Genomic DNA, 11,880 nt, shown 5'->3' on the forward strand with positions numbered 1-11,880 from the left:
TCTGCATGTTTTGCCATATAGCTTAAAGCTGCGGCCCATGTCAGCTGCAGGCAGGGAAAGCCAGCGAGCCATGTAAGCATGTTCTGTAAGCGCAGTTAGCCTGAAACTAACTGGGGCTGAACAGACTGCATGTGCTCACAACACAAGCAAGAGGGCTAAAAAAGACATTCAGAGCTGAAAGAGTGACTTAACTGGTGAGTTAACCCTCACTCATGACTGAAGGAGAGACCCTCAACACATGTGAGGAATACTGATTATCATTATTCATGGGAATGAGAAATGAACAAGTGGGTGAATTAATCTCAACAAATATTTGAAGTGAAAGGAATCAAACAAAAGGAAATGGTAACGCCGGTCCGGTGAATATTAACACAGAATATACAACCAGCCATCATGAGACTTTAGTGACAGCTAGCTTAGTCTAAAACAGATCTCCTGACAACAAAAGGGAGTAACTGAGACGACCAGTTATCCTGCAATGAAAAATCTGCATTTATATGTATCCTTGGATACTTTGTGTCCTCTTTTCTAGTCTGGATCCACAGTTTTAAATCTGCATTCAGCAAAGGGATGTGATCCCATTGGAGTATTTAACAATTTTCATCCAGCTCTTTTGGTGACTGGTAGAGTTAACTGCCTTGACATCCTTCCTACACAGACAAACTCAAAGTAAAATATGAAGTGAAGGCCGGCTTTCCAGTCAGGAACGAAACGGAGACCACAAACCTCTTATTTCTCTGAAGTGGCGGTGGGCTTGAACCATACTGAGTGAAGATAAGAAACTGTCACACTCTAATAGTCAGTTTGTTAACTTTATCTCCAGGTTAGATCAAGGTTTAATAAAATATCAAATAAAATCTCCCAATCCAAAGTAGCTGGACACTTAAAACTTAAGTTAGCCTTTTTGGAGGCAAAGGTCGAGGCCATTTTAGCTTTAAATACTGACAGTGAGAGGTCTAAAGTGAGACACATTCAGAAAAAAGAACAACATTCATGAGTACCAGAACATCTTAAGATGCTAAACACATTTTATTTTTTGTTAACTTGTGAAAATTGACAGTGAACGAAGCATGAATCTTACAAAGTAAGAGGAGTAATAAATGAAAGCTTAACATACATTTAAGCATGTGCATCAGCATTAAGGGGAAATATACAGCAGTAATACTGACAGTAATAACCCTAACCCAAATGCAAGGGCATAAAACCACATTATTCGATTTGGCGTCTCTCTTGAGAATCACATATCATTTAAACCAGAAGGCAACAATATGAAAACACAAGACTAAAAGCTTAAAAAAGGCAAGCAATAGCATTTGATCATAATGCAGAAATCAATTAGAAAGTAAAAGTTGCTCTGACCCACAGAACCTATTGAATCAGATAAACTCTTAATAAAAATCAATCTAACTTATATTGAAAACCGTTTATATTTTTCTTGCAATCAAATAAGGTAAAACTTACATATTAAGTCAACTTAAAAGCTGTGATAGATGTTTTCTGATATCAAGTTGTAGCCTTTTGCAATTTTAATGCTGATAGGCATCATGGATTATGGCTTTTACTCAAAATAACACACCCATTTCCTGCAGGATGGCCTTTGGAATAGGATGGGCATGACGGGAGACGTAAAACTTCTTCAGGCTCTGATTCATAGGAGATGGTTTGTATTGCATGCATGAACTGCCGCTCAGACTTGGAGCACAAGTCACTTCCCATTTGAAGAACAGCTGGCCATGATTTAGATTACAGAAATCTGTCTGGTTTCCTGCAGTCAAAACTTGCTCACATCTTCCCAACAGGTCGTCATCCCAGTTATTATCCTGATCCCAAACCTCAAATTTCAATTTGTTTTCTGGAGACAGAACCTGGGAGCCCAGGTCAACAACAAAAGCCCATTGAGGGTTATTGTTGTTTTTAATGACCGGAGAACGATGAACTTTTTTGTCGAAAAACACCTTCACATAACCATCTGTAGCCGTGGTGCGGTCTCCCCACAGACCAGAGGCCCGCTGTACTGTTATAATGATCCGTGCCATCCCCTTTTGCTTTGGGCAGCAATCAAGGTTAACAGCGGGGTCATTGTGGCACTGGCAGACGCAGTGATCCTTTGAGTCGCTCTTAATGCCTGCCCGACAACTTTCACTGCAATTCTTCCACAGACCTTTCTCCAAGATGTAATGAGTGATGGCCGAGCGCAGGTTCTCGCTCTCTGATGTGTTTTTAGGAAATAATTCATGCAGAGAGTCTAAGGAATATGAAACTATGTCAGGATTCCGCGGCAGGGAGCGCAGCCATTCCTTGTAGGCTGATGGGTTTTTGTTAGCAGAGAAGAGGAGGTCTGGCTCTGTGGTGTGGCCCCCCTTTATTTCTGTGAATCTTTTGAAGAAAGAGTTGTTTCAGCAACTGAGCCAGAAATAATTCATACAAGAGCAGACAGGCCAGTGTCTTTCAGGGGTCTAACTTTGAAATCGTCTGATGCAGGGGAGTAGATGCAATAACTTAATCTTTCTGAACTGATATGCACAGAGACTGAAAATGAAGGATTTTGCCATTTTGTAGTATGATGTATTTTCATTTGTTAGAGGTACAAATGATTTGAAAACATGACAAAGACTGTGAGAAAAATGTTGCGTACCTGTCGCTGAAGAGGCTGGAGAACGCTGACTTACTATCAGACTTCTCTATGTCCTTCTTGCAGTGATTAGTCTCAGTTGATACTGTTACTTTGATGGTAGCAGATGCCTCAACTTTGAGGCACGTCTGCACCTCTTCCGCACTGAGCCCCTGCAGACTGGCCTGACACTGACGGACGCTGGTGACAGATTGAACACTTCCTCCCAATTTCACCTGGAATGATAAATACAAACACATTTTTCCATCAGTTGCAAAGTTTAAGTGGTTAAATCCAAGCATGTCATTTATTTCCTTTACCTTGGTGATGTAATGGGTGCCGAAGTTGTCAATGAGTTTGTAAAAGCGTTGCTTGGATTCTGGGCTGTAGACTTTAGGAAGCTGTTTCACCGCTTTTTTGAATTCGTTGTGCAACTTGGGAGTGTTGGAAACTCTGTAGCTGTTTTCGTGGAGACAGCAAAGAGAGTTTAACAGTAGAGCTTTTTTCTCTAAACATTCAAGTGTGTGGAAAAAGATTTCATCCAGGTCCTTATGTTCTTACCTGTAGTACTCACAGGACATGCTGAGGCTTGTGAAGCTGAATTTGTCGTTCTTTGTTTTCTCCATGCAGTAATCAGCCAGCTTAGAATTGGTTCCAGCCAGCATCAGTGAGGCACCTAGTTTTGCTACACTAAAATCTAAACCTGCCTTCCAGTTGTTTTCAACAGAAGAGGAGCTGGAAGTGACCAGAGACTCACTGGACTTGTGAAGTTTAGAGGACACTTTGGCGCTGCAGGACTGTTTGGCCCTCCAGTCCACCACAGAAAGGGGTAACTTCTGTTGTGTGTTCTCCAGATATGGGTTGCTGCACAGCGTGCATTTTCTATCTTTGCGTTTCCACTCGTCCATGTTGAGCACAAAAGCCCCTTTACGTTCCATTTTGGTTATGTCAAAGCCCTCCCCAGCCAAATTGGAACCTGGAGCAAATTGTGCATCTTGGCACTGTTTGGCTGTTCCCTCTGTACATGACTGACATGTACACGGGAGGAAATAGAGCAGAAGGCCAGCGTAGATGCACACTTTCAAAAGGATCATGCTCCTGTCAAAAGAGACGATCGAAAGAAACATTCTTAGTTGAGCAAGAGATGCCTTTGCTGGTTGGACATGACTTAATACAGGACAAAAATATTTCAGTTTCCAATGTATATATATTTTTCCAAATATTCACCCCACTTGAGGTTGTTTTTTGGCACTTAACAACGCTGTTGCACTTTTGAAACTGTCCACCTGACATGCAATTGTACTAGGATTTTAAGTATGGTTGGAGGAGTTGTCTCTGATATTTTAGTCGTTATCAACCGCTCGCTTTTTACAGATGTTCTCTTTCTCCAGTTTTAAACTTCACTCACTGATCCCATCGGCTCTGAGTAATCTGAGATGAACGACCGCTTTCGAAGCAGTGTCTACAAACCACGTATTCATGTTTGATAATGATCATTTCTTTTAGCTCCACAGCCAAATATAAAACTGTCATAGAAACAAAATGTTACACACACGGTCAGAAATTCACTATTTTTTCCTGCTATCAAACACTTTCAAAGTCATGAACTGGGGAAGCATAGGAGCGGCAGTTGTCACCTGGTAATTTGGGACAAGAATCCATATAAGACCTGATGTTTTACCTCAGCTAAACCAAGTTGTTTTAAACGTCTCTGACTTGCCAGATAAATATCATGAAATCCTATTGTTAAAATTTAACAATATGGGGCAACCCGATCTAATGTGATGATTAGATTAAACAGAGTTTTCATCTGTGTTGCTTTGATGCAGCGCTGGTTTTTACAGTCGCATCTGATACACTTGGAATGAGGTTGGGATCAGAGTTTTCTCCTGGCAATGGACAGTTGTACTTTGTATTTACTCTTATATCAGTCTTTAAAACATATGGATACATTTAAAATCAGTGTGAAACAGACGGGCAACTCAGAAAAACAGCTGAGACCCTGTAGACAGCCCATGTTCCTTTCAGAGAGCCCCAGGGGTCTGTCCCGAGGCCTCTTGTATTTACAATTTTGAGCAGCTACCTCTAATTCTGTTCTAAAATCGGACCAGGTCACTAAGGTGGATCCTGATTTGGATGTTAACAAATTAGCTTTTTTATAATTCTGTTTGTAAACACAGTTATATAGCTTATGTTTTTTTTTAAAACTGTGAATATTATTCTTTATCTCATTTGCTTTTAATTATTAAATTCCCTGTAAAGCGCACCGTAGCTGGAGTGTTATATGAAAAGATAATTGTAAGTAGCATTGTTAGTTAGACGAGAATATTTGAAAATTAGCAAAATTGGACTCACCTTGCTTGATGTGTGCCTGATGCATGCATTAATCAGACTGCGTGCACAAGTAGCGCTCGTTTATGTTTTAAGCACAAGTTCAAGGACAGGGTGTGGGGAAGGTCACAGCGGTAAAGTTGAAACTCCTTTTTCATTGGTTGATTGATGGGAAATCAACCTGTTTTTGATCACACGTGGGTTCAGTCTATCACCCTAAGTGTGAAACCACATCTGCGACGTGTATTTCTTTACTTGAGGCTAACTTTACATGGAAACGATCTGAAACCAAAACGCAAAAGTGTGTGACGTTTCATATTTATCGATGCAGTAAACACGCCAGATGGCTAGGTCCCCTGCTATGAACTTCAAGAATTTCGAGAACGTAGTTCATATTTTTGGTCTGTCCTTTACTACTCTCGCACATCATTGCTGTTATCTGATGAAATGACTCTTGAACGTCAATTACCGCGCCTAAGGCGAGTTGAAAGTCCGCAGGGACGGACATGTTGATAGCCTACTGATGTGTTTCCCACGGTTTTCTGGCGCTTTATTATGCTTGTCACGTCAGTTTTATGTGACGAGAAATGCAGTTTTGCGTTTTTCATCCTTTACACGGTGGCGCGACAGTGGAGCGTTTTCAAAAATTCCACTCTGGAGGGCGGTTTCACTTTTTTGCGTTTTCATGCCCCCAAAACGCCGTTACCATCTAAACTATATAGTGCATCCGCAAAAAGGTTTTGCGTTTTAAACCCATTTTCGTTTCCGTGTAAAGTGCCCCTGAGTTAGATGGAACAACGTTTGAAAACTAATCGTATAGCTGGGCCACAATTTGCTCTCTACTGTGAAAATGTCATTCCTTTTTATACACTGGCATCAATTGGGACTCACGCCCTGTGCGTACAACATTACATTACATCGACTTTCGCGATAGTTCCAGGTTGAAGCATACCTGTTGTACCTAGAGAACAGTAGTAATGTTTTTTTAAATACTTTGTTTTTACATGGTACGTCTATAAACTTCAAGGCTAGGTAAGAACTTTGAGGTAATGCTCTTCAGCTTGCTAGCTAAAAAGTAATAAAGGTAATGTGATTATTGCACAGGCTGGAAAACTGGGTTGGACTTTCTGGAGCGGTCCTTAACTGGTTCAGGTCCTACTTAGAAGGCCGGAGTTATTTTGTTACAATTGGCAGCTATGAATCTGAGCGAGTGGCCATGACTTGTGGAGTCCCCCAGGGGTCAATTCTTGGACCTCTTCTGTTTAACTTGTATATGCTCCCTTTGGGTCAGATATTGCAGAATTTTAACATCAATTATCACAGTTATGCAGACAATACACAACTTTATGTGTCTCTGTCACCGGACGACTGCAGCCCAGCAGACGTACTGTGTCAGTGTCTGGAGGAAATAAACACCTGGATGAGAGAGAATTGTCTACGATTAAATGAAGACCAAACTGAGATCATTCTGTTTGGTAGCAAAGAGAAGAGGGTCAGCGTTGGTAAATATATTGAGACTCGGGACCTTACAATCACTGAGCAAGTTGGTAACCTCGGAGTGTTGATAGACTCAGATCTGACTTTCAGCAGCCACATCAAAGCTGTCACCAAGGCAGCTTTTTACCACCTCAGAAACATCAACAGAATTAAAGTTTTCCTCTCCCAAAAAGACCAGGAGAAACTCATCCATGCATTCATCTCCAGTAGACTCGATTACTGTAACGCTCTTTTAACTGGACTTCCCAAAAAGAGCATTAAACATCTGCAGCTCATCCAGAACGCTGCTGCTCGAGTTTTAACCCGGACTAAGAGATCTGAACACATCACACCAGTTTTGAAATCTTTACACTGGCTTCCAGTCAGTCACAGAATAGATTTTAAAAGCCTGCTGATGGTTTACAATCTGTGATCTGTTCAGAGAATATAAACCCAGCAGAGCTCTTAGATCCAAGGACTCAGGTCAGCTGGTCCAGTCCAGAGTCCAGACTAAACATGGAGAAGCAGCATTTAGCTGTTATGCTGCTAACAAGTGGAACAAACTGCCAGTGGAGATTAAACTTTCACCAAATGTAGACATTTTTAAATCCAGGTTAAAAACATTTCTGTTCTCATGTGTCTATGCATGAAATATCTTTTAACTTATCTAGACTGTTGCTTGTTTTTAAATTCATTTAAATGATTTTATTTGTTTCTCTTTATATTCTTTTATGTATTTTTAATGCTTCTTACACTCCCTGCTGCAATGCTTTTATTTTATGTAAAGCACTTTGAATTGTTTGTACATGAAATGTGCTATATAAATAAATTTGATTTGATTTTGATGATTTGATTTGATTATTTTCACACTTTAACACCAGTGCATCAACAGGAACAGAGTGAAGCTAAATTGATTGCAGTACGTATGTCATCATTAACAGTTTTAGTTTTTTTTTGTTTTTTCCCGGTTATTGCTGTCTCAGCGTTAAAAAGGAGAACGAGGATCTTTGACGGGGAACCCGTGTCTAGAGAGCCAGAACTGATCTCTTCATCTGTGAATCACTTCTCTCACAAGTTCTTTGTGTTATTTTTTAAAGAGGAAAATTAGTCATTGTGCTGCTGGCAGATGCAGTGATCCTTTGATGCCTGCCCAATAACTTTCCCTGCACAACTTCCACAGACCTTTCTCCAAGATGTAATGACTGATGTCTGAGCGCAGGTTCTCGCTTGTGTTTTTAGGAAATAATTCATGCAGAGAGTCTAACGAATATGAGACGATGTCAGGATTCTGTGGCAGCGTGCTCAGCCAAATAAGCACCTGCAGGATTTACTGCATATTGCTTGTGGCGCTGGTGTTGGAATTGAAAACACCACAATGAAGCTGCTTCTGAAAAATCTAGTCAATGCCTCTAACATGCCTCTTAACACATTGGATTCGATTGGATTATGATTACAATGAACTGAACTCCAATTGGATAATTTAAGTGCTTTGAGATGACATTCGTTGTAATTTGTTTTATATTAATAAAACTGAATTGAATTGAATTGAATCCCCCTTGATTACTGAATGCCTGACAAACACACCAGTTCGTGACATGGTATCTAAGAGAATATTTAGGGGCATACGAGCACTGCAGGGTGCTTTTTTTCTTTACGTGATACATACCGACTTCCTGTAAAAACTTGTGGTCCTGTCACCAACAGAAATATTCAGATGACTCTGCTGTTGCAGTGAGAGTCGTTGATAGACAGGAAGTTGTGTCCGAGAAAAAAAAAATCCCATTGTCTTTAATGTGAATAAGACAAAACAGCTGATTGTGTATTTTAGATTAAGTATGCATTAACCAAAAGCTATTTCCGTTATTTATTTACAGTCCTACACATCCTCTACACAACACAGCGTGTTTAGACCGAAGTTTCTTCTCCTCTGCTGCAACAAAGACCGTTAGAGTCATTACTGTCAACTGCAAGAACTTTTTACACTTACCCTCTGTACTAAGAGAGGGGTTTAGGACAGATTTCTCATTAACACTGCATCAAATTAATATCCATATCAATTAAATTCACTTAGTTTAGCTGCATATGAAGTCCTGCCCGTTTGAATCACGTTTTTATTTTAAGACTGTTATGGTACACAAAAGTTTCATGGTGAAAATTGGCTTAATTTGATCTTGTTTTGCTGATGATATCTTCTGGTGTATAAAAAACACAACATGAACTTGTTAACAAGGTCAAGAACTTTATCATAACCGAGAGAGAGCGTAATGTTCATTGTTTTTTATCTGAAAGGGATAAAACGGTTAACTGCTGAATTAATGAATAGATTAACGATTGACTGGCATCTTTAAGCATTATGTTTCTGTGTTCAGACACCAAAGAAAATAACCACTCCAAAGGACTCTGGTTATTTCAAGATGAGGAGGCAAGAATACAACCAAGTTACAAACTTGAAGAGGGGTCTTAGGTCCCAACCTAATCTATAATTCAAACATTTTAAATATTTTCACATCATACAGACTCTTGGAATTAGTCTACAAACAGCCATTCCCAGTAGTGGAGAGTAGTTAGACTGAAAATGAGAACAGTGTGTAGATCAGCCAACTGGAGCTGAAAAGGACTCCTTGTTTCATGTTTGTATGATTTTTTTTTTTAAAACATATGAAAATGAAATGGCTTTAAAACTCAATGCAGTACAATCTGTTTAATAAAAACAAGTGAAGCAACATTAAATCTGGTGGTTGCTTTTATGAATATTCACACAGCTATCTGTAACATCTATCAAAGGAAACAAAGAGCAGGTTGAGATTGGTAGATAAATAACCACAGCAACCAGTCCTGAAACAAAAGATTTGTAGATCGCTTAACTCTTTCCACTGTGGCCTCATTGCTTTCTGTTGATGTGCCTTATGGCCACATTAAGCAGAGACCTCACTCTTTATTTTTCATACATCTGCATACTGATTTGCAAGGTAAGGCGAAACTTTAAATGTAAAACCCTCACTGTTCTACATACCACTGTTCCATCTGAAAACATGTTGTGTGAAGCAAACTAAACTCAAAGGAACTCCACACTCTTCACCACTTCATTCACTCCACAGATTCATTCTTGCCGTTCATCTGCATGTTTTGCCATATAGCTTAAAGCTGCGGCCCATGTCAGCTGCAGGCAGGGAAAGCCAGCGAGCCATGTAAGCATGTTCTGTAAGCGCAGTTAGCCTGAAACTAACTGGGGCTGAACAGACTGCATGTGCTCACAACACAAGCAAGAGGGCTAAAAAAGACATTCAGAGCTGAAAAAGTGACTTAACTGGTGAGTTAACCCTCACTCATGACTGAAGGAGAGACCCTCAACACATGTGGAGTTAACTGCCTTGACATCCCTGTTTGCCAAACAAACTGAGATGAGCACTGCTATTTAGCACAGAGCAGGTCTCTCTTGAGTCATCTGAAGAGCCTGTGTGACGTGTTAAATGATCCGCTAGCTTTCTGTTGCTGCCCTCTCCCCTCTTAAGATGAGATTGATCTCTCTCACTGACAGACCTGACACCGATTGGGCATGTTAAATTGGCCAAAAAATAACATTGACAGAGTCTGACGATGCTAACAGTGCTTTGCACATTGGAAAAATGAGAGAGACAGATGTTCACAGATCCTCCAGATGTGCCCTGTGGCTCATTATAAGAGGATTACAAGTCATCACCTGCTGCCTGCCAATGCTCCTCTGCAACTTGTAACTTCGAGTGCATTATTTTTGAGTAATAGCAGCTAAATTAACCCGTTGATGACACTGTTTGTGGTTGTTTGAAATTCAAGGGAAAGATTATAGGACTATTATTTTTGGACTGTAGTCAAACATGTGACTCGGAAAAGAGACTAATCCCTCCATTTATGTTGCTGCTGCTCAAAATGTAACCTCTGGTAGAGGTAAAAATGTAGGCCAGAGATCTTTATGAAAACAATATTTTAACATGCAGTAATCGCTTTGGATCAAAGCGTCTGCTAAATGCATAAACATAAACATTTTGAACACTTAAAAGAACAGAGGCACAAAAGTTTGCAAAAAAAATGAAAGCAAAATGTTCTGTGTTACTTTGCTGTGTTGCTTTGTTCTAACAGTTGGTAATGTTCTTGGTTCCTTACTTTATCTTGTTTTTGGCACCAAACTGAAGTACGTAGCAAGCTGTACGCAGGCAGCATGGACAACTGCTTCTTTATTTCTTCTTCAGCTCTTATCACCGTCATGCCTTGATAGTGTAAAAACACTCCAGATGAGATAGATGCTCAAATAACGCAGAAAACATGTTGGATTTCCTGCTCTGTTTCGTTGTCTTCTCTGGGATTGGGGTTTGATTTCCATGACAACAAAATATTCTAATTGAATTCTTAGTTTATTGTAATTACCAGTGTGGTAGAATTACTTTGAGTGTACTCTCTCAACTGAACCTCATGGTTTACTTAAAAAAAGTATGTCCATCGATTGGAAAGGTGGACGTTTCCACAGACAAAGGGTTTGATCTGATACTTTAACTCACTGTCTATTTCGTATACTAATAAATCTAAATTCTAGGAAAAGTAACCATTACAACTTTTATTGAAACAACAACATGCTTTAGTCAGCTTTGCGGGAAAGTGTGTCAGCAGCTAAGTTAACATTAACCATGCACCAACATCATCTATCGCTTCTACTCACTTGCTTGCTTATTTAATATACTTTGCCAAAGGCTATTTAGAGTTAGACACCAAGGAGCAAGCAGCAATAACACATGAGAACCCAAATTCTCATATCTGAACCTGGCAAACTCCTGAAATGGAAACAACAAGTATTATCCAGTGACAGGCAGAGACACGCAGGACATGCCTTTGCCAGCACATGAACATGATAAGAGGAGATTTAGAAGTGACTCCATTATGATTGAAAAATAAGCGGGTATACTCCATATGCCTGAGTACACCCTGCACAGCGCCACTGGTTTGTCTCTTTGTGATCAGTTTGAATGTTGTCTTTGTCACTTTGCATGTCTTGGTGGGTATATTGTGGCAAGGCAAGGCAATTTTATTTATAGAGCACAATTCGTACACAAGGAAATTCAAAGTGCTTTACAGCTACATAAAATCACAAGAAGTTTTATTGTGCATCTCTTTGTGTCTGCTGTCATTTTGCATGCTGTCTCTTTATGGTTGTTTGATACTCTTTTTGTACCAAGACACATGAGCAGTCTTTTCAAACAGAGGCGCTCATCTCGTAAACAGTTAAATAATAGTCCCGTGCAAGACCCTTGCTTACATATATTTAATCCTCATGAAGAGCTAAACCTCCACCGCAGATGACAGTGGTGCCGTGAAAAATATTAGATGAAGCAAATCTACTCTGTTTGAGAGATTTGAACCATCTGGCATGTTCCACAGTGTGAGTTTTATTTTTAAAAACCAAACCGGAAGTGTCGTCGCTATTAGTTAGGTAA

General features: G+C 39.9%; 1 protein-coding gene across 1 annotated transcript; it reads right to left on the minus strand.

The window, feature by feature from the left end:
• Window positions 1–1,135: 1,135 nt before the first annotated feature.
• LOC142371309 (perforin-1-like) lies at window positions 1,136–3,705 on the minus strand. Its single transcript, XM_075453956.1, has 4 exons — window positions 3,173–3,705; window positions 2,932–3,070; window positions 2,636–2,847; window positions 1,136–2,376 (listed from the first exon to the last, which is right to left on the minus strand). The coding sequence occupies exons 1-4, from the start codon at window positions 3,703–3,705 to the stop codon at window positions 1,563–1,565; spliced, it is 1,698 nt and encodes a 565-aa protein (XP_075310071.1). The 3' UTR covers window positions 1,136–1,562.
• Window positions 3,706–11,880: the final 8,175 nt, after the last annotated feature.

The sequence above is a fragment of the Odontesthes bonariensis genome, chromosome 21, assembly GCF_027942865.1.
Source record: "Odontesthes bonariensis isolate fOdoBon6 chromosome 21, fOdoBon6.hap1, whole genome shotgun sequence".
NCBI classification, from domain to species: Eukaryota; Metazoa; Chordata; class Actinopteri; order Atheriniformes; family Atherinopsidae; genus Odontesthes; species Odontesthes bonariensis.

What these genes read in the sequence shown, in the direction of transcription:
- LOC142371309 (XM_075453956.1), bottom strand. Translation starts at nt 3,705, where the DNA reads ATGATCCTTTTGAAAGTGTGCATCTACGCTGGCCTTCTGCTCTATTTC. An exon ending in ATGTCCTGTGAGTACTACAG is followed by an intron (nt 3,071 to 3,172) that starts GTAAGAACATAA and finishes CCACGAAAACAG; the next exon opens with CTACAGAGTTTCCAACACTC. An exon ending in TCCAGCCTCTTCAGCGACAG is followed by an intron (nt 2,377 to 2,635) that starts GTACGCAACATT and finishes TTTCTTCAAAAG; the next exon opens with ATTCACAGAAATAAAGGGGG.